At 41.3% G+C, this 27,619-nt stretch overlaps 1 protein-coding gene across 1 annotated transcript; it reads left to right on the top strand.

Moving 5' to 3' along the window:
• Positions 1 to 27,326, top strand: Aida (axin interactor, dorsalization associated; the record flags this gene model as incomplete). The annotated part of the gene is given in 7 exon segments (XM_055623001.1): positions 1 to 131; positions 10,932 to 11,001; positions 17,307 to 17,360; positions 17,738 to 17,792; positions 26,786 to 26,849; positions 27,145 to 27,209; positions 27,212 to 27,326. Coding segments are annotated over 7 exon segments (533 nt in total), but the record flags the coding sequence as incomplete, so codon positions are not given.
• Between the last annotated feature and the right edge of the window lie 293 nt (positions 27,327 to 27,619).

The raw sequence follows: 27,619 nt of genomic DNA, 5'->3' as shown, positions 1-27,619 counted from the left end.
GGGCCGGGGCGGGGACCGGCCATGTCGGAGGTGACCCGGAGTCTGCTGCAGCGCTGGGGCGCCAGTCTTAGGAGAGGCGCCGACTTCGACTCCTGGGGCCAGCTGGTGGAGGCGATAGACGAGTATCAGATGTGAGTGACTACCCGCGGGAGCGGTCCAGGCGGATCGCCTCCCCTTGTTTCTGCCCGGGTCTCGCATCACTGAGTCCTGCAGCGCGAGCTGCTTCTTGGGGTGGGGCCCCCGCAAGCACCAGGGTTTAGATCCCACGGGCCCTGGTCTGGATGCTCGGGGACCTCCAGGGAAGCTCTCGTATCTTCCTTCTTCACTGGACAGGGCCCATTCAACAGGTAGCTGGGGCCCTACCTGCCTCTTGCCTTAATTCCCACCAAGCTTCTCACGGGTCCTAGGCTCTGCCGGCAGCCTTCTTTCCTTTCCGTCGCCTCTCCCAGGTTGCCACCCCTCCAGGAAAAATCTGTCTTTGAGAATCCCTGGGGAATAGTTGTGTGCTCTCCGCCCACGTTCCGGGGATGAGTGGCCTTGCACTGCGTGTGTGTCTCCCACTCTCCACGTGTAGAAAAGGAGGGATGTGCCAGCGCGGGAGTCGATGCTGCCCCCGGGAAGGGCCGGGGTGTATCTCCTGCCAAGAGAAGGGTCCCTACTCGCGCTCCCTCTCCACCCCTCTTTCTAGTGTGCGGTGTTTTCACAATTCCAACTCCATTTCGTTTTCGATTTCTGGGACTGTTATTTGCTAGGCTGTGAGTCCCACCCACCTTCTCGCCTAGCTGCTTTGGGTGGAGTCCGCGCAGGATGTGAATAGAGGGGAGCCAAATGTGAATTAATAGACTTACGCACAGGAGCCGCCACTCCCTCCTTGGGTCCCTCCCCCCTTTCCTGTGTACAATGTATAGCCTCAGGGTATATGTGAGGACTGGTTTCCTTCATCCACCCAAGTCTCATTTTCTCTTTCTGGTGCCTCCCACTAAAGCTTTAGGGATGCTTTTAAAATTTAAAAAGCAAAAAACAAACTATGTATAAACATCTTGCTTAGTTTATTGGACTTGTTACTAAAAGAAACTTCCCATTAAAATGATGTTGTTGGCAAACTGTTACCATTAATTCTAGGTTTTCAAATAAGTTATTGTTTGAGGTTTCTCAAACTGTGAAACCATTCTTACCTCCCTTCCTGGAAAGAATACAGGATTGGTACTTGGAAAAAAAAAAAAAAAAATCAAAGCTCCAGTCCAGTCCCTGCAATAGCTACTTGTTTTTGTCCACTCCATGAGATAATGTGGATATGTAGATGTTCTCTGCCCAGCTTAACTGACAGCATGGTCTATGGATTCAGAAACCCAGTGCTCTCTATGCCAGACAATATTAACATGTATTTTGGATTCTCACGTGATTTCATTTGTTTTTGTAGCTGCCCACTAGGGATGAGATTCTTTTTCTTTTTACAAAATTAGAAAGCTGGGTCACAATGTGATACTTTTGAAATCTGGGGGGAGGGTGATTTTTTTTTTTTATAACCTTTCTGCTGACTTGAATTGACAAAGTTTTCTTTGATAAAACATTGATAGGACACTTCTGTAAATACACTGAACAGATTTCAAGATTCTCTCAATTGTTGGAGAACGAGCCCTTCTGTGCACTGATGAGTTAGCGGGTGAGCATGTGTGGGTATCACTCTCCACAGTAATGAAAGTGGCATACCCTGGAATGCAAAGCTACCTCTCACTGTGCTGTAGTGGGACCTGGCAGCTGCTGGTGCTGGGCGGCAGACCTCCCATGGAAAGGGAAGAATACCCCGTCTAATTGAAATTACAAAGGAAAATTGAATATGCAGGCTGCTTAGTGGGAATGAGAGTTATAGGCACATGCAAATCCTTTGTTGACTCTCTCCACTGACCACTGCACTGGAGAGCTGAGGAGTGCTCTTCCAGATACTACAAAACCACGCTGGCAGGTTCCAGTAGAAATAGAGGGATCGGCTAAGCTTGGTAAAATCCAGGCTTCCAGGCTACACATAAATGGAGCTAAGAATGTACATCTTTCTGATTTATCAGAAACAGAAACAAGTTGCCTTTTTTCATTTTTCTTTGAACACACTCTTTGGGAGGAAGGACTGAAGCCAAAGAGGCTAGTTGGGGGCTGTGATAATGATGCAAACAATTCAGTCACTGGCCAGATAACAAGAATGAGGGGAGAGGTTTAGGGTAATTGGGCTTTTTTTTTTATTTTTTATTAATTACAATTTATTCATTTTGTATCCCCTATAAGCCCCTCCCTCCTCCCCTCCCGATCCCCCCCTCCCTCCCCTTTCTGCATGCATGCCACTCCCCAAGTCCACTGATAAGGGAGGTTCTCCTCTCCTTTCTGATCTTAGTCTATCAGTTCTCATCAAAAGAGGCTGCATTGTCCTCTTCTGTGGCCTGGTAAGGCTGCTCCCCCCTCAGGGGGAGGTGATCAACGAGCAGGCCAATCAGATTATGTCAGAGGCAATCCCTCTTCTCATTGCTATGTAACCCACTTGGACACTGAACTGCCATGGGCTACACTTGTGCAGGGTTTCTAGGTCATCTCCACGAATAGTCCTTGGTTGGAGTATGAGTCTCTGGGAAGTTCCCTGTGTTCAAATTATCTTGTTCTGTTGCTCTCCTTGTGGAGTTCCCGTCCCCTCCAGCTCTTACTATTTCCCACTACTTACATAAAATTCCATTCACTCTGCCCATCAGTTGGCCATCAGGCTCAGCATCTGCTTTGACAGTCTATACTGCAGAAGCTTTCAGAGGCCCTCTGTGGCAGGTTTTCAAGGTTGTTTCCTGTTTTCTTCTGGCTTTCAGAGGCCCTCTGTAGCAGGTTCCGAGGTTGTTTTCTATTTTCTTTTTCTTCTGATGTCCATCCTCTTTGCCTTTCAGGATGGGGATTGAACCTTTTAGTTAGGGTCCTCTCTTTTGCTTAGTTTGTTTAGATGTACAGATTTTAGTGGGTTTATTCTATGTTGTATGTTTATATGAGTGAGTATATACCATGCGTGTCTTTTTGCTTCTGGGACAACTCATTCAGGATGATCCTTTCCAGGTCCCACCATTTACCTGCAAATTTCATGATTTCCTTATTTTTCATTGCTGAGTAATACTCCATTGTATAGAGTATTGTACCACAGTTTCTGCATCCATTCTTCAGTTGAGGGGCAACTGGGTTGTTTCCAGCTTCTGGCTATTACAAATAAAGCTGCTACAAACATGGTTGAGCAAATGTCCTTTTTGTGTACTTGCGCCTCTTTTGGGTATATGCCTAGGAGTGGTATGGCTGGATCTTGAGGAAGCGCTATTCCTAGTTGTCTGAGAAAGCGCCAGATTGATTTCCAGAGTGGTTGTACCAGTTTACATTCCCACCAGCAGTGGAGAAGGGTTCCCCTTTCTCCACAACCTCTCCAGCATGTGTTGTCCCTTGAGTTTTTCATCTTGGCCTTTCTGATGGGTGTAAGGTGAAATCTCAGGGTTGTTTTGATTTGCATTTCCCTAATGGCTAATGAGGTTGAGCATTTCTTTAAGTGCTTCTCTGCCATTCGATATTCCTCTACAGAGAATTCTCTCTTTAGCTCTGTTCCCCATTTTTTAAGTGGATTACTTGGTTTATTGCTTTTCAGCTTGTTTAGTTCTTTATATATTATTGGATATGAGTCCTCTGTCAGATAAAGGGTTGGTGATGATTCTTTCCCAATCTGTAGGCAGTCGCTTTGTTTTGATGACGGTGTCCTTTGCTTTACAGAAGCTTTTCAATTTCATGAAGTCCCATTTATTGATTGTTGCTCTTAGAGCCTGTGCTGTTGGTGTTCTGTTCAGGAAGTTTTCTCCTGTACCAATGAGTTCTAGGGTATTCCCCACTTTTTCTTCTAGCTGATTTAATGTGTCCGGTTTTATGTTGAGGTCTTTGATCCACTTGGACTTCAGTTTTGTGCAGGGTGATAAGTATGGATCTATTTTTATTTTTCTACATGTAGACATCCAGTTGGACCAGCACCATTTGTTGAAGATGCTATCTTTTTTCCATTGTATGGTTTTGGCATCTTTGTCAAAAATCAGGTGTCCGTAAGTGTGTGGGTTTATTTCTGGGTCTTCTGTTCGATTCCATTGATCCACCATTCGGTTTCTATGCCAGTACCATGCAGTTTTTATAACTGTTGCTCTATAGTACAGCTTGAGATCAGGGATGGAGATACCTCCAGAAGATCTTTTATTGTAGAGGATTGTTTTAGCAATTCTCGGTTTCTTGTTATTCCATACGAAGTTGAGAAATTTTCTTTCCAGGTCTGTAAAGAATTGTGTTGGCAATTTGATGGGAATTGCATTAAATCTGTAGATTGCTTTTGGTAAGATGGCCATTTTTACTATGTTAATCCTGCCAAGCCATGAGCATGGGAGATCTTTCCATCTTCTCATATCTTCCTCTAATTCTTTCTTCAGAGACTTGAAATTTTTTTCATACAAGTCTTTGACTTGCTTGGTTAGGGTTACACCAAGGTACTTTATGTCATTTGTGGCTATTGTGAATGGTGTTGTTTCTCTAATTTCTTTCTCAGCCCTTTTGTCTTTTGTATACAGGAGTGTTACTGATTTTTTTGAGTTAATTTTGTATCCGGCCACTTTGCTGAAGGTGTTTATCAGCTGTAGGAGTTCCCTGGTAGAGTTTTTGGGGTCACTCATGTGTATTATCATATCATCTGCAAATAGTGATAATTTGACTTCTTCCTTTCCCATCTGTATCCCCTTGATCTCCTTCGACTGTCTTATTGCTCTAGCAAGGACTTCCAGCACTATGTTGAAGAGATATGGAGACAGTGGGCAGCCTTGTCTTGTCCCTGATTTCAGTGGGATTGCTTTAAGTTTCTCTCCGTTCAGTTTGATGTTGGCTATAGGCTTGCTGTATATCGCCTTTATTATGTTTAGATATGTGCCTTGTATCCCTGATCTCTCCAGTACTTTAAACATGAATGGATGTTGGATTATGTCAAATGCTTTTTCAGCATCTAGGGAGATTATCATGTGTTTTTTTTCTTTCAGTTTGTTCATATGGTGGATCACATTGATGGATTTCCGTACAATGAACCACCCCTGCATACCTGGGATGAAGCCTACTTGATCATAGTGGATAATATCTTTGATGTGTTCTTGGATTCGGTTTGCAAGTATTTTTGCATCAATGTTCATAAGGGAGATTGGCCTGAAATTCTCTTTCTTTGTTGAGTCTTTGTGAGGTTTAGGTACCAAGGTGACTGTGGCTTTATAGAATGAGTTTGGCAATGTTCCTTCTGTTTCTATTTTGTGGAATAGTTTGAAGAGAATTGGAGTTAGCTCTTCTTTGAAGGTCTGGTAGAATTCTGCGCTGAAGCCATCTGGTCCTGGGCTTTTTTTGGATGGGAGACTTTTGACGACTGCTTCTATTTCTTTGGGGGATATAGGACTATTTAATTGAATTACCTGGCCCTGATTCAGCTTTGGTAAGTCAAATCGATCAAGAAAATTGTCCATTTCATTTAGATTTTCAAATTTTGTTGAGTATAGACTTTTGAAGTAAGTCCTAATGATTGTTTGGATTTCCTCAGTGTCTGTAGTTATGTCCCCCTTTTCATTTCTGATTTTGCTGATTTGGGTGGTGTCTCTCTGCCTTTTAGTTAGCTTGGCTAAGGGTTTGTCGATCTTGTTGATTTTCTCAAAGAACCAGCTCTTGGTTTCATTGATTCTTTGAATTGTTTTATTTGTTTCTAATTGATTGATTTCAGCCCTGAGTTTGATTATTTCCAGCCGTCTACTCCTTTTTGGTGTGTCTGCTTCTTCTTTTTCTAGGGTTTTTAAGTGGGCCATTAAGTTGCTTGAATGAGCTGTCTTAAATTTCTTCTTGAAGGCACTTAGTACTATGAACTTTCCTCTTAGCACTGCTTTCATTGTGTCCCACAAGTTTGGGTATGTTGTGTCTTCATTTTCATTGAGTTCTAGAAAGGCTTTAATTTCTTTCTTTATTTCTTCCCTGACCCAGCTGTCATTTAGTAACAAGTTGTTCAGTTTCCATGTGTGTGTAGGCTTTTTGCTATTTCTGTTGTTGAAGTCCAGCTTTATTCCATGGTGATCAGACAGGATACAAGGGATTATTTCAGTCTTCTTGTATCTGTTGAGGCTTGCTTTGTGACCAACTATATGGTCTGTTTTGGAGAAGGTTCCATGAGGTGCTGAGAAGAAGGTAAATTCTTTTGTGTTTGGGTGTAAAGTTCTGTAAATGTCTGTGAGGTCCATTTGATTCATGACCTCTGTCAGAGATATTGTTTCTTTGTTTAATTTCTGTTTTGTTGACCTGTCCTTTGTTGAGAGTGGGGTGTTGAAGTCTCCCACTATTAATGTGTGGGGATCTATGTGTGGTTTCAATTTTATCAATGTTTCTTTTACAAATGTGGGTGCTCTTGTATTTGGGGCATAGATGTTCAGGATTGTGATGTCTTCCTGGTGGAATTTTCCCTTGATGAGTATGAAGTGTCCTTCCTCATCTCTTTTTATTAATTTTGGTTGAAAGTCTATTTTATCAGATATTAGAATGGCTCCTCCTGCTTGTTTCTTGGGTCCATTTGCTTGGAAAGTCGTCTTCCAACCTTTTACCCTCAGGTAATGTCTATCTTTGTGCCTTAGGTGTGTTTCTTGTATGCAACAGATTGCTGGGTTTTGTTTACGTATCCATTCTGTTAATCTGTGTCTTTTTACTGGAGAGTTGAGTCCATTGATGTTGAGAGAGATTAATGACCAGTGGCTGTTAGATCCTTTGATTTTGATGTTGGCTGTGTTCATAAGGTTGTGTGCTTGGTTGCTTTTTGTTTTACTGTAGTAAGGTTAATTATTTCCTGTGTTTTCTTGGCAGAAGCTAATTTTCTTGGGTTGTATTTTCCCTTCCAGTGACTTCTGTAATGCTGGATTTGTGTGTAGGTATTGTTGAAATTTGTTTTTGTCATTGAATATCTTGTTTTCTCTGTCTATGAGGACTGAGAGTTTTGCAGGGTATAGTAGCCTGGGTTGACATCTGTGTTCTCTTAGGGTCTGCATGATATCTGTCCAGGCCCTTCTGGCTTTCATAGTTTCTGTTGAAAAGTCAGGTGTGATTCTAATGGGTTTGCCGTTATATGTTACTTGGCCTTTTTCCCTTGCAGCTTTTAGTATTTTTTCTTTGTTGTGTATACTTACTGTTTTGATTATTATGTGGCGGGAGGATTTTCTTTTCTGGTCAAATTTGTTGGGTGTTCTGCAGGCCTCATGTATCCTTATTGGCTTCTCCTTTAACTTGGGGAAATTTTCTTCAATGATTTTGTTGAAAATATTTTCTGGGCCTTGGAGAAGGGAGTCTTCTTTTTCCTCTATTCCTATTATTCTTAGGTTTTGTCTTTTCATATTGTCTTGGATTTCTTGGACGGTCTGTGTCAGGAATTTTTTGGATTTAACATTTTCTTTGACAGATACATCGATTTCTTCCATTTTATCTTCTACACCTGAGATTCTTTCTTCCATTTCTTGTATTCTGTTGGTTATGCTTACCTCTGTAGTTCCTGTTTTCTTCCCTAAATTCTCCCTCTCCATTATTTCCTCCATTTGTGTTTTCTTTAAATTTCTAGTTCTATCTTCAGGTCTTGAGTTGTTTTGTTTACTTCCTTCACCTGTCTGCTTGTATTTTCCTCTTTTTCTTTTAGTTCCTTCAACTCTGTCTCTTTTATTTCTTTCAGTGATTTAATTATTTCTTCTCTGAAGGCCACAAGCTGTTTGGCTGCATCTTCCCGTATTTCTTCACGGATGGCCCTAATCTGCTTGTCTTTATCTTCCTCCATTTCTTTACGGATAGCCATGATCTGTTTGGTTTTATCTTCCTCTAATTCTTTACATATTTTATTTGTTTCCTCTATTATCTTCTTCATCAACATAGATGTAAGGTCATCTTCTTGATTTTCTATTATGCTGCATTGTTCAGGGCTGTTCGCCCCTGGACGGCTGGGTTCTGGAGATGCCATATTGCTCTCTCTTTCGTTGGTTGAGCTTTTACGCTGACCTCTACCCATTGGGCTGATTTAGGTGTTGGCTGTTAGTTTCTGTGCTTCCTGGAGTCCTGAGGGAGGGAGTATCCCCTTGGCCGGAAGATGATTTTTCCTGAAGGAGTCCTTCTCTGCTTTTTGGTTATGGTCACTGTATGGCCAGTGTTTCTCAGGAGTTGCCACTGCTCACCTCAGGTTTATAGCCCTGAGTAGTAGGTGTGGTCTATGTTAGGCAGGGGGGGAATCTCCTCTTGCCCATAGAATTTCTCAAGACAGCTGCCCCACTGCTGGGTTTCTTGTTATAAATTTAGTGTGCTGCTGCTCACTAAATTTCCAGGTACAGTCCTCTTGAAGAACCCGCTGATTCCCTAGCTGTGGGGTTTTCTCCCAACAGGGAAACTCAGTCTGTTATCCTGGGGCGCACAGTTCTGTCCGGGAAAGTGAGAGGTGCACTCAGCAAGTCTCTGGGCCAGAGGCTGATTGCTCCGCTCTGGATCTGGAGAATGTGCACCTAGGTTGAGTTGGCGCCTGGGGGCACTGCTGTGGTCTGGAGGCTGGGTGCCTCACTCTGGACCAGAAGCTGTGTGTCCCTGTCTGGGATGGCGGCTGCAGGCACTGCTCTGGTCCAGACGCTGTGGGTGCAGCCCTCTTGAAGGCCCAGGGATTCCCACAGTTTTGACAGTCTAGCTAGGGATAACTGGTTGATCCTTGGCACAGTATCTGAGGGCTGGTGTAATGGCTCTCTGGCTTTTGTAGGTCTGAGGATGCAGCTGTGTGTCCCAGTGCCCTAGGGGAACTCAATAATGGCAGCAGAGCACAGCGCTTCTGCCTGCACTAGAGTCTGCGTGAGACCAGGAAGTGTTTTGGTGCTGGGTGTCCTAAGCGTTGAGCTGATGACCCCCTCCGCTGGGGGTTTCCTCCTGCCAGAGACACGCAGTCTTTGCTTTGGGGACCGCTGTTCTGTCTGGGTTGGCGAGTAGAACCCACAGGCACAGATGCCCGCTTGTGGCTCCGCCTTTCTGGCCGTTCGGAGCCTTGGCGGCTCCCTACACTGGGTAATTTTCCGTAGACCGTTTCGGGGTGGGGGTGTCGGCTGAGTGCTCTGAGATCAGAGCCGTTTCCCTCCCTGTGGGTTTGCACCTGCCAGTGAAATGCAGTCTCTGGAGCCTGGTGCCCTGGTGCCCTGGTGCCCTGGTGCCCACAGTTCTATCTGAGGCGGCGAATCAGGCGCGCAGGCAGGGCTCCGTGCAGGCACCTGGGTCCTGGCTCTGGGTCCGGGCTGGCTCTTGGGGCACCCGCGGAACCCGAGTCTTTTCCAGGGAATGTCTGGGTAACCTGAGGTCGGTCCCAATTGTTTCCTGCTCCATGGGGTTATCTCTCGACTGGGAAATCCAGTCTATGGTGTTGTGGGCCCACAGTTCAGTCTGGGACCATGACCAGATCGCGCTGGCCTGTAGCTCTGGGCTGGCGACCAGGCACCTGGTGGAACCGGGATCTCTTCCGCGGTTTAGCCGGGTGAGTTAAAGCTGATTGAATCCCCCACTGTGGGGTATCCTCTCACCTGTGAAACACAATCACTTGTGTTTTATGGCCGCGAGTTCTGATTGCTGGTCACTGTGCCAATCCTGCTGTGCTGCTCCTCAGAATGAGAGTCCTCCCGGCACCGCCATCTTGCCCTGCCCATCGATTTATTTATTATTTATCCAATGTTCTCTCTGCATGTGTATCTGCATGCCAGAACACGGCATCGGCTGTCATTACAGATGGTTGTGAGCCACTATGTGGTTGCTGGGAATTGAACTCAGAACCTGTGGAAGAGCAGCCAGTGCTCTTAACCTCTGAGCCATCTCTCCAGCCTCCCATTTTCTGATTTTTATCAGTGATGTTTAAGGGTCCTGCTTTTTTTCCACACTCAACAACACCTCTTATTTTCTCCATTTAGTTTTTAAATTATATTGATAGATCTCTGGTTGTGAAGGGGTAGCTTGTTATTAGGTGTGTCTTTTCTTATGACCAATGATACGGATCTTTTCATGTTCTTATTGGCCATTTTTACATCTCTCAAGAAAAATCCTTATTTGAATATTTTCCCCAAACTGGGGCCCCTCTTTATTACTCTTAACAAATTGATGTGATCCTTTCTGTTGAGCTTGGAGTAGTCCCATTGATCCACCCTTGAAAGTGCTCAGAAGCCCTACCTGCTGTTTGCATGCATGTGTGTACCATATGTGTGGAGGTCAGAGAACCGCTTGGGGAAGTTGGCTCCCTCCTACCTGTGGGCCTTGCGGATCAAATTTGGGTCATCGCACTTAAAGGCAGACACTGAGTCCTTTCACTGGCCCACAGCTGCTGTTTTTAAAGTATGCTGATAATAGGTAATCAGTGATTTCTGCTTATGAATGTTAGAATAGTTTTTCTCCAAAAACAAGTACCTTCAGAAGTAGATTTTGATAGAGTATTTGCACTTTGTCATGGATGTGATTTGGATTTAGACTATGTAGCAAATTAATAGCAGATTGAAAAGCATCTCTAGTCAGTATAGCTATTGGTGCTCAGACTCTAAGCTGATAAGTGCCTTCTGGCTAGTTGCAGAAGAAACCATTCATTCCAGAGAGCTGGATTCGATGTTCTTTGAGACCCTCCCCCGCCCTAGCATTCTGCTTTATTGTCTTAGCTTATACAGAGTCTGCCGACTGAAACGGTGTGAAAAGTACTGTAGCATATTTAGGGTATGTGTCCAAGGGTAAGAGAGACTGACATCACTACCACAAAGCATTGTGCTTCGCTGTTTTTAAAAGATTGATCTGTATCATCTTGCTGCTGTTGAGAGAGCTTGCTTGCTTTCAATTCTAAAAATGTTCTTCTCTTACAGATTAGCACGACACCTACAGAAGGAGGCCCAAGCTCAACACAATAATTCTGAATTCACAGAAGAGCAAAAGGTACCGTAAAACAATCTGTAGGTGCATCTGCTTTCAGGTGATAAGGAAAGTTCTCTATCTTTTGGTCCATTAAGCAAAATTCTGTGTGTATATGTGTTGTGCTTAAATTTTAAAAACCTGCTTATGTTTGCCTGAGCCAAGTGGCCATGTGGAGATGACCTACCATGTTCACTCAGCCATTCTCTCGTTGATTGGGGGGGAAACCGAGGCTCTGCACTACCGTCACCTGGGGACACAGTGTGTACACCCGCCTCACACTATTCTTTCTTTCAAAATAAGCCAGTGAGCGCCTGAAACCCCCAAACCAAACCAAAAGAACAGCCCAAAGTGTAAGACTAAACATAAAATAGTGGAAGTTAAGAATTTAGCCTGTTAATGGTGGTGCACACCTTAATCCCAGCACCCGGGAGGCAGAGGCAGCTGGGCCTCTGAGTTTGAGGCCAGCTTGGTCTACAGAGCGAGTTCTAGTACAACAAGGGCTACACAGAGAAGCCCTGTCTCTGGGGAGGGAAAAATATTTGGCCTGCAAATCTGTCCATAAACAGATAATGTTGCAAAAAGTTTTAGGAGTGTCCTTTCTCCTTGAGTTAGATTTTGTGTGTGTTATCAATTTGATTCCCCATTAGAGATAATAAAAACAAAAAATGGGGACATTCATTCCTGAAGGTGGGAAAAGAGAGGAAATAACTTCTGCTTTTCCTGGCTCGGGGTAGCTAGTACTAAGCTAACTTTTAACCCTGTAAGTAGTAAGGAAAGTGTTAGCACCCCACCCACCCCAGATCTCATAGGACAGCATTGTGTGAAAACTCTAGTGACTCCATTCAGTCATAGTCATTGTTTTTTCACAAGGGTAGTAAGTAGTTTGGAGGAGCAAAATTTGTTAAGCCTAAGGAGATTTACTTTAGTTCACGGACTTCTATTTGTTAACTCGGAGTTATAGGTGTTTGTGAGAGAACAGACCACCAACATTCTTGCCCAAGATAGTATATGTACATCTTAATATATGTAAGATTGCTTAGCTAATATTTTGTTTTGGTTTTGGCATTTTAAATTTTCATGTTGCTACAACTTTAAAGAACGTTTTTCTTTTCCTCCTTCATAATTGCTGATGTCCACCAGAGATTAGATTTTAGCCTGGAAAGTACCGGAGCAGACATGAGTGATTTGCTTGAGGAAGAGGACAAGAGCTGTATTCTCCCCTTTCTCTAGGGTTTGTGAAATCTGCCTTGAATAACCAGTTGGCATTACAGAGTTGAAACTTAGGATGTCTAAGTTCTGATCAACAGAATTTTAGTACCTAAGTATATGAATTAATAGTTAATAAAGTTATAAACATGAAAGGAAAAATAAAAACCTAGGACATTAAAAGATTTTAGTGACCTCATATTGTCCTCAATGATGTCTTCATTTTGAGTTATGTTTTGTCTCCCAATATCTGTTTGTAAAGAACATGTCCATAGACCTCAAATATAAAGTGTCTGATTTGCTAAAAGTGTGCTAAGATTATAAAAAAAGAAAATAATAAGTGATGGGTATAGTCATGATTGTGGTAAGGGAAGTGATTATACCTTTTTCACAATTTTCTTTAACCTGAGACTAAGGCCTTTGAGTCTCTGGTAATGCTGTTCATCCTTTAATTCGCAGCTTTTCCCACAGTCAGGCATCTAGCTGCCCTTACTTACTGCTTACAGACACTCCCAGATCTTGCGGTCCGAAAGACCTGAAGGCAGGCTGACCGAGAGTAGCGTACAGAGCTCTCTTTCTAGGCCCGAATGTCCTTATGAGATGAGGGACTAGAGAGCCCTGCAGGACAATGAAAGATACCTTTTTCTCTACAGTCTAATAACTTTATCTAGGAGGTGTCACTTTGTTTCTTGGCCACTGGATTTCTGAAACATTTGTTACTTAGAGTATTTGCCAGTGAGGCATGGGGGCTGCACCTGTGACCACACAGAGCTTGGGCCTGCCTGTATCTGGCCTTAACATCCCTTATCCGCATGTGCTACATCATGAATGTAAGTCAAGCTACACATTTCTAAACGTTTAATTTCCCTAAAAATTCAAGTAAAACACATACAGCCATCCATGGTAGGCCTCATTTGATTGTCACGTGGAGAAGTAGTTATCAGAGGCCTTGAGTTATTAATAATGAATGGCTTGAAATACTGAGCTTCCAGATGTGGTCGGGGGAACATTTGTTCTGAAAAATTCATATTTTGAACAGAAAGTGTGACTTCTCAGGGCTTCAGCATGCTAACGTGATGTTGAATATTTTAAAGCGTGTAAGTGCATTAGTCTTTTAAATTTTTATTTGAGTTTGGAAAGCTCCCCCCCCCCTGTTGGGGTCTAGTGATAGGAGTTACTGTTGGATCTATAGAATCAGCTAAATGCTGTGTATATGGCCCATAAGCCAGAGGGGGAAAACCCAACTGTATTGTTTTCAAGAAAAAGAAGAATGTTTGATGTTTCTTACTTTATTCTTGGCAAAATTAATGTGTGGTTTCTATTTTAAATTGGGGTAGGGTTTCCCTGGGATTAAAGGCACGTGCCACCACTGACAATTGAAAGAAAATTTTAAAAATCAGTATTCCTGACAGTCCTCAAGCCTCAGCCTCCCTAATGGTGGGAGTGTAGTGGGAGCCTCCCCTCACAGCAGTGTTTTCTAGCTCAGAGCACGCTTGTGGAAGTACTTTTTGAGTAGAAGCTTTGTTGGTTCTAAGATTGCTGGTGTTTACTCAAAGGATTACTACTTTAAGATAGACCCTATGTTTCAAGACAGTAACTTGCATTTTCACAATATTAACTTTAAATCTAAGAAACACAAAACATTAATGGAAATGTAATCACGAAAACATTAATCTCATACAGCTTTAAAATTGGTAGGAATCCATAGGAAAGTGATCAGTGAAAATGAGACCTTTTCACACATAAAAAAAAAAAAAAATCCTAGAACAGAAATGGTAATCTCTAAAACTACATGGTGAAAGATAGTATGAAAATTCCATATGTACTTATTCTTGACATTCTTATTGATTTCTGATTTAAAGTAAGCTTGTTTTTTAAACATTTCTTTTAGTTTGAAGATTATAATACAATAACATTTCCTTCTTCCCTCTCCCTCCAAACCAACCCATATACTTCTTTCTCCCTTTCAAATTCATGACCTCCTTTCTTCATTCTTATTGCATACATATGTGTATATTTGTATACATATATGTTTCTAAATATAATATGCTCACTCTCTCATGTTACTTAGATGTATGTTTTCAGGGCTGACCATTTGGTATTGGATAACCAATTGGTGTGCTCCTCCCTGGGGAGGACTGCCATGTTCTCAGCATTGCTTAGTTGCCTTAGCTCTTTGTGTAGGGTTGGGACCTCATGGGCTTTCCCATGAACTCACAATCCTTGACCACAATGGTCTTGAACTCTCAGAGAGCTGCCTACCTCTGCCTCCTGAGTGCTGGGATTAATGGCTTGCACCACTGTATCTGGAAAGCTTATGATTCTTATTTGAGCCTTTTCATGGTTAGTTTACTTAGCTTTCATTTCAGTTCTCAGTAGCTTTGTTGTTATGACAGCTTAAGTGTAATAGCCAAAGCTGCCAAAAGCTTTATTCCATTGAATTCCCTACTGGGTATAGTAGGTTTAATCATTTAGTGTCTATGTAGAATAAAACATGCTGTCTCATGCTGCTTAGAAAGCTTTTTCCTGTTTTGAGTCAAATTTTGTGGTAATGAGAATTCCGTACTATATGCTTGTTGTATATTTTTAGGGTCTTCCTTTTTATCTGTCTTCATCTCTACCCCCATCTCTTTTCTCTCTCTCTCTCTCTCTCTCTTTCTCACTCTCTCTCTCTCTCACACACACACACACTAGCTAGACAGAAGATGAGTAGTTATTTAAATATTGAAAAATTAAGCCTGGATCAGGTGAGACTATATTCTTTATATATATTTAACTGATTTTCCCTTATAGAAATTGAATACATTATAGCACAATTACTTTATTTCTTTAATTGACTGTTTTTATATTTTTCCCTAATTGTTCTTCTGAGCTATCAATTTTCCTAGGCAATGACAAAGTAAAATAGCATTTACTTAGATTTTCTATCCTGCATTAAGTATGAGCAATTAGTTTGAGTGAGTGCTAATAATTTATTAATAATTATTGCGTAGTCTTTTTTGAAGGGGTGGGAGATTTTAAGACAGGGTTTCTGCCCTCACCTCTCAGGTTGGCAGGCTTGTTCCCTAGCCACCTGGCTCCTCAGAGCTTAGTCTTACGTTACAGTCCTTGGACTTTGATATGTCTAGACTTGAGTTTCTTAAATTTTTTTTGTGCAATCTTTCAGTAGCAATACATCATTTTGACATCAAGAGCACATGCAGTGTTTTTAGATTATTGCCACAGCTGAAGTGATAGCATCCTACTTCTTTTTTAATATTGAGGTTGGGTGTCATTCCTTAAAATAATTGTAAATAATGCCTATTGGTGTTTTGCTATAGTGCAGTGCCTTTCTGTATAAAAGCTCTTGGCAGTTCTACAAGGAGAAAAATTTACATTTAGGAGTTTATTTGTGAACTACAGTTTTTAAACTATATTTTTATCTAACGTGGTAAGTATATGAAATTAAATAGATTTTGTAATCTATTTGTAAACAAACAAACAAACAAAAAAAATCCCAGTAGTTTGTGTAACTAATCAAACAGTAGGCCTGGGTCTGCAAGGCAGTGGGCAGGGAGGGGGGGTAAAAAGAAGTGGATGCTATCATTTTTAAATACTTAGCATTTTGATATATCTTTATACAAATAGAATTGTTTTTTAAAAATTTAAAAGATTTAATTTTGTGTGTGTGTTTTTTTAAGATTTTATTTATTTATTTTATGCATATTAGTGCTCTAAGAGGGCAGTAGAGGGTGCAGATAGTTGTGAGCCCAGCCCCCATGTGGTTGCTGGGAATTGAACTCAGGACCTCTGGAAGAGCAGACAGTGCTCTTAACCACTGAGCCATTTCCCCAGCCCTTTGTGTGTATTTTACCTGTGTGTGTCTATGTACCACTTGCATGCCTGCTGCGTGCAGAAGCCAAGAGGTTTAAAATATAGATGCATTGGTATGTCTCTGTGCAAAGAGAATTCCTTTAAAAATCTTTAAAAGTAGTTTTGTGTGTTTGGGTGTTTTGCCTGTATGTCTGTCTGTCTACTACTTGCATGCGTGGTGCCCACAGACGTCAGAAGAGGCTGTTGAATCTCTGCATCTGAAGTTACAGATGGTTATGAGTTGAACCCAGGTCCTCTGCAAGAGCAAACAGTATTCTTTAACTGCCATCCCTTGGATTTTTTTTCTTAATATGTAAGAAGCCTAATCTAAATGCATAACTTTCCTTTTGCTCTCAGGACTCAAGGCAGGTAAACTTTGCCACCTTCCTAAACTCTTTAGTCTTAGAAGTACTCATTAGGGATTGATTCCTCAGCAGGTCTCACTGTATTTTGGTAAGGTTTGGATAGTTCCCTTTGTTGGAGTTTGTAGACTCTCATGGCTGCGCTTTGTACTACGTGATCCTGTGTCTTTCGTCATATAGGACGTGAGCTTATTGAAAGTATGCCTAGGTCATTACTGTCCATTTTATATCCTTTTATAACACATTAAAATTCCCCACTATTTATTACAGACCCTGACTTTGCTCAGTGTTATGTATGTATGTAAGTTAGGTTTGCTTCAGTCAGAATTGCATTATGCTCCTGTACTACTAATAACTTCAGAAATTTTAAAATTTTGGTAATTTTAGGCTTAATGGAAAAGAAATCAGAAAGCTTGGAAGAAACCATGGCATGGAACATTTTTCATTGGCATCCCTTTTTTTTGGAACATTCGTATTTATTCTTAATGAATTAATTTATTTATTTTGTAACAGGTCTCTCTGTGTAGCCCTGGTTGTCCTGGAACTCTATGTAGACCAGGCTGGCCTTGAGCTCACAGAGATCCACCTGCCTCTGATTCTTTGAGTGCAGGATTAAAGGATTAAAGGCATGTGCAACCATGCCAAGCTATTTAAATTTAATGGACACAGAAAAATGTTAAAATTATACATATCAATGAGCAATCAGATTTATTTATTTATTTATTTATCTATCTATTTATTTATTCATTTATTTATGTGTTTCTTTCTTTATTTATTAAGACAGGTTTTCACTATGGAGCCCTGGCTGTGCTAGAACTTGCTACGTGCACCAGGCTGCCAGATGCTGCAGAGAAATAAAATTTACTTGATTTCATTTTATATTATAGTATTTTTTTCTTCCTACAGAAAACCATAGGCAAAATTGCAGCTTGTTTAGAATTGTGAAGGGTAGCACTACAGGTAAGTAGAATATATTTTTTAACTAATATTTTTGCTGAATTATTAGGCATTCATGCTAAAATCTATTTCATTGCAGAAGAGTTTTACAAATATGGGAGTTTGTCAGTAGCATGTGTACTTTCATGAGTTAGTTCATATTTTGTAAACTATAAAAATCAAAGATAGAACTTTAATTTTTTTTTTTCTATTACATTTAACCTGACTATTCTAAGACTGCAAAACAAACAAAACCCAATTTGGGACCTTTTATTTTCTACTTTGAAAGCAAGAAATCGGTTTTGGATCATTTTGAATATTTGGTTTCTACCCCTTAAGAGACATAGGGCACAGGGAACTATTTGTAGTAAAAAGATGTAATGTGCATATTTTAAATTTAGTCCACACAGTCCCAAGAAGAATTTAAACTGGAGGATCTGAAGAGGCTAGAACCAGGTAAGTTTTATCTTCTGGTACTTTTGTGATCTCTTTTAGGGAAATAGTTCGTTTTCTCTTAATAGCTACTTATGTAGCATCTTTTTAGTCCTTTCTAAATTCCTGCAATATTTGTAATGGTTATAATTTGATGTAAATGTATATTAGCCTTTATTTTGTTTTGGTGGCTTTCATAAGACTACATTCCTTGAAAAACATTCACAGCAGAGTCTAAGGAAGAATAAAAGCAATGGTCAGTGATGCCATTCAACTTACATGGCATGAAAGCTGCAGCCTACTCTGAGTGATGTTATAAAATACTTCCTTGTTGAATCTATTTACTTTTTCCTCTTCCTCTAAAACTTTCTAAAGTAAATGATTTTTTTTCAGATATTCCTGTGGTTACAATGCTGTCCAAAAGGCTGCTGACACTTTTTTTTTTTCCTTTTTCTTTTTTGCTGGTTCAGATGAATGTTTTCTTTCTTGAAATATCTGCAGTATGGGCAGAGGTGAATATGAGTAAACTTTTGCTAATACCAGTGAGACAGGATTGCATGGCTTAATAATGTTTTTGTAAACCTAGAAGAACGGCTTTCAGATCCATTTGTTAAGGCAGATTTCTTTTTTTATATTAATATTTTTAGTTTTAAATAATTTTATACATTGACTTGTATCCCAGCTGTAGCCCACTCCCTCTTTCCCTCCCAATCCTCCCCTCCCTCATCTCTTCCCTGCCCCCTTCCGAGTCCACTGAGAGGGGTGTCCTCCTCTCCTTCTGTCTGGCCCTAGCTTATCAGGTATCTTCAGGATGGTTGCAATGTCCTTATCTGTGGCCTAGCACGGCTGCTCCTCCCTCAGGGGGGAGGGGAAGCTCATGAGTTCATGTCAGAAACAATTCCTGTTCCCCTTACTAGGGAACCCACTTGGATACTGAGCTACCATGGGCTATGTCTGAGCAGGGGTTGTAGGTTATATCCATGCATAGTCCTCGGTTGGATAGACAGTCTCATAGAAGACCCCTGTGCACAGATATATTTGGACCTTGTGGGGCTCCCTGTCCCCTCTAGGATATACTAATGCCTCCTTCCTTCATAAGATTCCCTACACTCTGCTGAAGGTTCGGTTATGGGTCTCAGCATCTGCTTTGATACACTGCTAGGTAGAGTCTTTCAGGTGCCTTCTGTGGTAGGCTACTGTCTTGTTACTTGTTTTCTCCTATTTCCAATGTCCATCCCCTTTGTCCTTCTAGATGGGGATTGATCATCTTAACCCTGAACCTCTTTCTTGTTTATCTTCTTTAGGTGTACATATTTTAATATGTTTATCCTATCTTGTAGGTCTATATAAGTGAGTATATACCATGTGTGTCTTTCTGCTTTTGGGATACCTCACTCAGGATGATTTTTTCTAGATCCCACCGTTTGCCTGCACAACAAGGACATTTGCTCAGCCATGTTTGTAGCAGCCTTATTCGTAATAGCCGGAACCTGGAAACAACCCAGATGTCCATCAACAGAGGAATGGATACAGAAATTGTGGTACTTTTACACAATGGAATCCTACTCAGCAATTAAAAACAAGGAAATCATGAATTTTGCAGGCAAATGGTGGGATCTAGAAAAAAGGGCAGATTTCTTAAGTAGGGAATCATAAAATCAAAGCATTTTAGAACAGAAGGGAATCTCGGCTGTGTGGTCACATTCTTTCTGCAGCCCTTAGTAGCTGGACAGGGCCTGAATCAGGTGAGCAGAGTGGATATTTGTGCAATCCTTTTGGTGTTGCCACACCTTGGGTGAAAGGTAAAAGAAGCGAAGAGATTGTTCATATCATCTTCCCAAGCTGCCAGTTCCCAACTCACAGCAAGGCTGAAGGCAGGCATAAGTTACTGAAGAAGTTAAAATGGGCTTGTAAAGGAAGGACCAGGGTTGCAAGGTCTATACTAAAAGGGATCAGGTTTCTGTTGTTTTGTTTGGGTTGTTACAGAAAAGCAACAAAACCACAGGAACAAAGATCTGCTGTGACACTGGTGGCTTTTCCACAGTTGTTAGATGATCGTATTTCATCTCTAGAGCAAGGTCCTTCTACATATGACAAAAATTATGATGAACTGTGTCATTTTAATAGTTTTGGTTACTTTATGTAATGCAGACCATAACCTTTTTGTTATAAGAACTATAATTTTATATTCCTAAATAGTGTTTACCTGTACTCAGTGTTTACAGGAATGCCAATCAAATAATATAAAATTTAAACTTTTTCTGAGCACATTTTCTCATGTGTAGAGCTTTTATGATTTCTTTAAAAGGCATTAACACAAATGCTTTATATAAGTTTTTCTTATTAGTAGCTTTATTGGGATCTTATTTAGATACCATAAATTCACTAATTTAAAACATATAATTCCTGCGTTTTATTGTCGTGACATTACAACCATCACCACAGTCAATTTTAGGGTATTTTCATCGCCCCAAAAAGAAATTCCGTATCCACTAGCATCACTCATTTTTCCCTGTCCAACCCTGACCCTCTCCAATTACTAGTCTAGGCAACCACAAATTTAATTTGTCTATACATTTGCCTATTCTGAACATTTTATACAAATGGAATCATAAATGGTCTTCCGTGATTGGCTATAGATAAGATATTTTGGAGAAAAGCACGTTGATATCTTTAATTAAAACATCGTAACTCTGAGGCTGGTGCTCCCTGTGGCAGAGCACATACCCAGGATGTGGGAGGCATCCTCAGAACTACAAAGAAGCAAACAAATGTAGCAAGGTCACAGCTGAAGTCGGGATGGGGGTGTCTGGGTCTAAAGAAACTCCTTTGTTTCTTCTCTTTTATTTCTTCCTTTCTTCCTTTTTTCCTTCCTTCCTTCCTTCCTTCCTTCCTTCCTTCCTTCCTTCCTTCCTTCCTTCCTCTCTCTCTCTCTCTCTCTGTCTCTTTCTTTTTCATAAAAAAAGTAGGATTCTGGCTTCTAAAAATTTTCAGTTAGGATTTTTTGTTTGTTTGCTTCAAACACAGTTTAAGAATCTTTCAGAGGCCTGGAGATGTGGCCTGCAGGAACAAGGCCCTGATTCAGTTCTCCAGCATTGTGGAGCAGGCAAAGGGAAGGGGGAACTTTATTCTAGATGGGATTACTATAGAGACTAAGCTTTTTCACAGGAGGTACTTATCTCTCTGTAACCATCCTCTGTAACTTCTCTTTGTACCTCAAAGATTTCATTGGTTGCTTTTGTTTGTTTGTTTGTTTGTTTGTTTTTAAGAGTTATCAAGTGTATGACTTGGCATTCAGAGAAATTCCCCCAGCTGCCTTTGAAAGGGTTAGACTAACTTTGTAACCTGTATGTCTTCTAAAGCCTATAGTTTTGAGTTTTAGGTTCAGCTTAAGCTAAAGCCTCTTAGTACCTTTCCAGAGAATGGAAAAATGTGACCCTATCTATGAGGACAGATAGAAAAAAAAGGCAAGCAAGCAATGAGACCTTCACTCAGCAAAAAGAAAAACTCCTGTCTTTGAGATAGCAATTCTTAGCAACAAACCTAGACTTCTTCTGAGTAGCTTTTGACCTCCAGCCAAAAGTCTGTAGCCCCTAATCTTCAAGGATGAGCTAACCACCCCCACCTTCAATTGCAGCTGCATCCACACTTGGCAGGACTGGCCAAGGTTGAGCACCTAAGACTAACCAATTATCTTACTTTATAGCTTCCTCATCCAATCCTAAATTGCCAAGACTGCAACTTCAAATCTCCCGCAATTTTTCTTTTAAAAACCTAAAGCCTTTGTCTCCCGGTGCCACTCTTTGCTGACCGGCAGGGGTGACCCCATTGCGCAATGGTTAATAAACCTCTTGCTTTTGCAACGAGTCTTGGTCTGGGGGAGTTTCTGGGAAGGGCGCGATCTTGAACTCCTGAGCTGTGAGACCCCAGGTCTTACACCTTTTGATAATGACAGCTCTGGTACTTGTCTGTGATCTTATGCTTGCAAATACCAGGAATGAGTTTGGGATATGTTAATCCTAAATGGCACAGTTTTCTAGTTCAAATTCCTGAGATACTATTGGTTCTTACCTTAGTGGAATATTAGACTAAAAGCCGTTTGCTGTTTCTCTTGCTTGTCTTTTTTTTTTTTTAAGTTTTGTTTGTATTTTAAAGATTTATATTAGATTTATATTATTTGCTTCATTTTGGTAAGATGACAAGACCTTGTTATATAGCCCAGTCTTGTCTGAAGCTCAATTCTCCTGCCTTACCTTCCCAAGTACAGGAATTACAATAATTTACCACTGGCTTCACCTTCATTTTATAGTTTTTTTGAATTTATATAATGTCTTTTTGAACTTCTTCTTGATGTTTTAAAAAGTTGTTTTTTATCTGTCTGTTTATCTAATATCTATCTGTCTATCTGTCTGTCTGTCTGTCTATCTGGGAGTAGAATGCTTAGCGCCTGGGTAGACATCAGAGGATAGCCTGTAGGACAGCTTGTAGGAATTGGTTCTGTCCTTCTACCCTATGGGTTTCAGGGGCCTGGCAGCAAGCACCTTTACCTGCTGAGCTGTCTGCTGGCCCCTTCTTAATACTTTTAGGTGATTTTAACCTGTTGATTCTGGAAGGAGCATAGCAGTATATACTGTATCTCAGTAGGGCAGTAATTTTTTAGTTTATCAAAATTGGACAGTTATGTGTTATTCCTATTCAAAACACTTCCTGCAATTTAGTGTTTAACTACATTAAAATTTTTTTAATCAGTTTATTTATCCACTTTACATCCAGATCATAGCCCCCTCCCTCCTCTTCTTCCAGCCCCTCCCTCTTCCCCCATCTCCTCTCTCCTATTCCTCAGATAAGGGGAGCCTCCCCCCACAACACCCAGCTCATTAAGTTGAATCAGGACTTAGCAAGTCCTCTTCCTCCGTGGCCTGATGAGTGGGGAGTGATCAGAAAGCAAGCAACAGAGCCTATGTCATAGACAGCCGCTGCTCCCCTTTCTAGGGAATCCACATGAAGCCTGAGCTGTCCATCTGCTACATCTTTGTAGGGGGCTTAGGCCCAGTCTATGTATGGTCCTTGGTTGGTGCTTCAGTCTCCAAAAGCCCCTCTGGGCCCTGGTTAGTTGGCTCTGTTGGTTTTCTTGTGGAGCTCCTGTCACCTCCAGGTCCTTCTATACTTCCTCCCATTTTTCTGTAAGACTCCCTATACATCACCCAATGTTTGGCTGTGAGTCTCAGCATGTTTTGATATGCTGCTGAGTAGAGCCTCTCAGAGGACACGCCTGTCTTGTTCCCTCTCTTCAGCCACTTCTGCTATTTATTCTTTTTCTCCTTCTGAGTGAGATTTAAGCATCCTCCTTTGGATCCTCCTTGTCACTTCTTTGGGTCTATGAATTGTATGTCTGTCCTGTACTATCTGGCTAAAATGCATAATTATGAAGTGCTTTGTTTATAGTTTAAACTTTGCAAATTTGTGCTGTATTCAATAGATATGAATGTCTTGAGAGGGAGTCTTCTTAAGTAGTTAAAAAAAAAAAAACGATTGTGGTGATGCATGCCTGTAATCTCAGCACTTGGAGAGGTAGAGGCAGGTGGATTGATGTGAGTTTGAGGCCAGCCTGGTCTACAAAGCGAGTCTAGGACAGCCGAGGATTCACAGAGAAACTGTGTCTCAAGGAAGGAAGGAAGGAGGGAAGGAAGGAAGGAGGGAGGGAGGGAAGGAAGGAAGGAAGAACTTGAGGATGAAAGTGGTTTTCCACTTTTGCCTACCATAAAGTGATAGGTTGCTACAAGAACACATGTTGATGTTCCACGTGCGTCATTTCTTAGAGCATGAACTGCAAGGTGATGGCAGGTCCATTCCTCATAATTAAGAAAGGCTGGGAGCACTGAGTTCTCATTTGGAGAGGACACCACAAGTGTCAGAGTGGTGTGTATGGACATGAAACTGAAGGCCCTATATGAATGGTCCTCAGGGAGTGGTGTTTTGTTGGGAAATTGTAGAACACTTTTAAAAAGTGAGGCCTGGGGCTAGCAAGGTGGATCCGCGTGCCAGCAAGCCTGACTACCTGAGTTCAATCCCCAGAACCCACGTAGTTGAAGGAAAGAACCTATTCCCAAAAGTTTTCCTCTGACTTCCAAAGTGCATGCACACAAAGTACATAAAATGTAATAAGAAAAAAAAAAATCAGTGAAGCCTGGCTGATGGAAGCAGGCCATTGGGGAGATTCCTGGGTTGGTTGTACACAGGAGTGCATGTGCCTTCAAAGGCCACAGCAGCACCTCAGATCCCCTGGCGGTCAAGTTAAAGGTGGTTGTGAGCTACCCTGAGTGGGTGCCTGGAACCGAACTGTGGTTCTCTCAAAGGATAGCACCTGCTCTTAACACTGAGCATCCTCTCTAGCCCCAAATATTTTCTTTGCAAAGCACTGATATCTGAAACAAGTTTACAAAATGCAACATACTTGCGGCTGTGATAACACATGCCTGTAATCACTCCACTACGAAGGTGGAGGCAGGAGGATTAGGAATTCAAGTCTAGCCTCAACTATGTAGTGAGTTTGAGGCCAGCTTGGCCTACATGAGACCCGTTGCCTCTCTTCCACCTAAAGGAAAATATTCTTTATAACTAATGTAGATTTCAACCTCTTTTACATATTTTAAGGGTTGGCTTTTTCTCATTATTATAAAATATGATTTCTGTGTCATATCTCATATGAATGACAAATGTTGTCATCTTTTCTCCCATTTTTAGTGTTTACCACAGTACTGTGTGAATGATTAGTTGCTGTGTACTAAGTTAACATTCATTGTCCCATAACGTTCAGAAGGGATGTTGTTATGTTTGGAAAAGGCAGAACTTTTCTGCGAGGCAGGAAACACTAGAATTCTGGTCAGTCACAATGGAAAACTGTGGTATTAATCCCGCATAACAGCGCAGGTTTCTACTTACTCTCTTTTTAAGCACCGATACCTAAAAAAAGAAAAGAAAAGAAAAAGAAAACAAAAAAGAAAAAGACACTTACAAAGTGCAGATACTTGAAGCTGAGTGTGGTTGTGTTCAACACTTTAAAAATTCTCCTGCATTCTCCTGCACGTTCTTTAATTCTAGTTCCCATTTTAGGGTTGGGAGAGCTGAGTAATGTACTCTGCTTCTGCATAGTTACACTGAGACTTTAGGGCTAGGATTCTATTTAAACCGACTTTGATCATCTGATACTTTCTTCTTGCCTGTAAACTTTTTATTATTTGAAGAAGCCAGTTTCAAGCTGGATATGGTGGGATATGGCTGTTCAAGGGGCTGATGTGGGAAGATGGTCAGTTGTCATGAGTTCAGGGCCAGCCTGCGTTACATAGTCAATTCTCAGCCAGGTTGGAATCCAGAGCAAAACTGCAAAACTGTCTCCTCAGTGCCTTTCCCCCCCCCCCCCCCCCCCAAAGCTCTGCTTCCTTCTTTGGCCTCTGTCGCCCTTCTTCTTCTGAAATACTGGGCAGCTTCGACCCCAGAGTGGCTACGACTGCCTCTACCTTGGGCCACAGCGTTAGTGTCTCCTCACAGCTTAGTTTTGAAACACTGGACCCTGTGGACTTTGGCTGCTTCACTGTCCATTTACACAGCTTCCCGTATGTCCATCCTAACAGGAACCACATTTGTATATTAGCCTGTCTACTTGTTGGCATCCATTGTCTGCTTTTCTTGAGTTTGCTCTAAGGTCCAAATGGTAGTTTTGATGAGTGTATATCTCAATCTGAAACCTTCCCGCAGCCTGTATTCATGTTTGAAGACCTCCCTTGAGGATAAGCTCTACCATGTCTAGATCTATAATATGTTAGTATGTATATAATGAAATGTTTTCATAAGAGGGATGTCAGAAGAATAATTTTTCTGCTATAAACCTTTCTCGTTTTACGCTGTTGAGGGGATTTCTACTCAAGACAGAACAAAACACGGTGTGTTGCTCCTCTGCTATTCTCTGGGAGGCCAGTCTTTCAGCGTCTCACATTTGAATGATATCTGGTCTAGTATCATGTTTGTTGTCTGTTTTTCTTGAGTTTGGTTTAAGATCCATTTAAGACTTCTTGATCACCATGTACCTTAGGGTAGTCTAAAACATTGTGGGCAGTAAATACAGAGTTATTGAGAAAAGAAAGATGGTGGAAGGGTAGGAGCCAGAGAGGGGGTAGTTTCTGACTTTTCACTCTATATTCTGTAAGCACACATGTAAGAAGTTGGATAACAACTGACAGTCACTGGAATACACCACGCCATTGCAGCTGTTGCCCTTTGGGTAGCCCCCTGTAGAGGCTATGTGCCAATATGCGCTGCCTCTTTTGGCTCTGAACCACAGGGCTTCCAAGTTAAAGGCTGAGTGTGTTGAGCACTAAGACACAAGAGCCTTTTGTGTTGCCCATTTCATGCTATGGATTTACCTTCATGTAATTTGCAGCTAGTTAACAGGGACTTGCAAGGCTGGAAGTAAAACACTGAATTATATACTTAGAGCACTATCGTACATGCCCAAAGGGAGCTGTGGGCAGAGAGCGGCCACAGCCAGGACACAGTACCATGTTGTCTGGAGACTTCTCTTGAAGATAAACTCTACTTATTTATATCTGTAATATATAGACATATACAGTAAATTTTATCATAAAACAAATACGAGAAGTATAACCATGCTAGCACAAACCACCAAACACTTAGTTTGGTGATACTAAGGAGAAAACTCAAGACATAATAGGATATGTGTGTGTCTCTCTAATTGTCATCCTTAATGTCAGTCCTTTAATTACAGCAGTACAGGGAGGAGGTACCCATTTTTTACTCAGGAGCTTGTACAGAGTTTGAGGGAAGAGTCCTAATTTCCTCAGACCTTCTCTAAAGAAGTATACGGTAGTTCTGGAATGATAGTCTGCAAGTTTAAAAATATATTTAAATGTACATGGCAAAACTGACTAAATACTAGCTCTTTGAGCTATAGCGTTTGATTTTTATAGAAGAATTCATGTTTCTTTGTCTTTTTATTGTAGTCCTGAAGAATATTCTTACATATAATAAAGAATTCCCATTTGATGTTCAGCCTATCCCATTAAGGTATTCATATTTATCTTCTTCCCATACTATTTTCCCTGTACCTGCTTTATACCTGCTTTTACTCTGTTGTTGCCTTATATGATTTTATATGATTTGATATACTTGTATACTTTGACACAATGTATATACTTATATACATTGATACGATTGCTACAACATTGGTAACAATATGTCAGTCTCTTACAGTACTCAGCTGCCTGTGGGACTGCTGTGAGGCTTGGTTGGTGTAATGAGTGTTAGAGCTCATTGTTTAGGGTTTTTTGTTTTTTTTTTTTTTTCTCTCTTTTCCATGTAGACGAATTTTAGCACCTGGTGAAGAAGAGAATTTGGAGTTTGAAGAAGATGAAGAAGGTGGTGCAGGGCAGGACCTCCTGATTCTTTCTCTGCTCGAGTTCCTGGTGGGCATCCTTATATGGCATATGCACTGCTTTATCCAGCAGGATGTTTGGAACCTGTGTTGGTATTTGCTAGTGGAAAGTAAGACCTCTCCAGAGCCCTCGCCAACTATAAGCGAAGTTTCATGGCTAGGCCGCTGTTAGTGCTTATTTAGGCACACAGTGTGAAAGAATCATCTGCATTAGTGGTTCTCAGAACACATGTTCAGAGAGTCACCAATATTCACAGCTAAAAGGTACTACAAGAGAACATAGAAACAAAATTAGCCAAAGAAAAAGGCATATGGACCAAATCCAAGGAAAACAGGTGCACATTCGAAAGCCTCTTTCCCTGTGCAGCCAGCCGTGTAGGCAGTATTTAATTCCCACTGTGAC

The sequence above is a fragment of the Psammomys obesus genome, unplaced genomic scaffold, assembly GCF_907164565.1.
Source record: "Psammomys obesus unplaced genomic scaffold, mPsaObe1.curated_primary_1811, whole genome shotgun sequence".
Classification (NCBI taxonomy): Eukaryota; Metazoa; Chordata; class Mammalia; order Rodentia; family Muridae; genus Psammomys; species Psammomys obesus.
The sequence above is the reverse complement of the archived record's forward strand: the minus strand, read 5'-3'. Positions and strand labels throughout refer to the sequence as shown.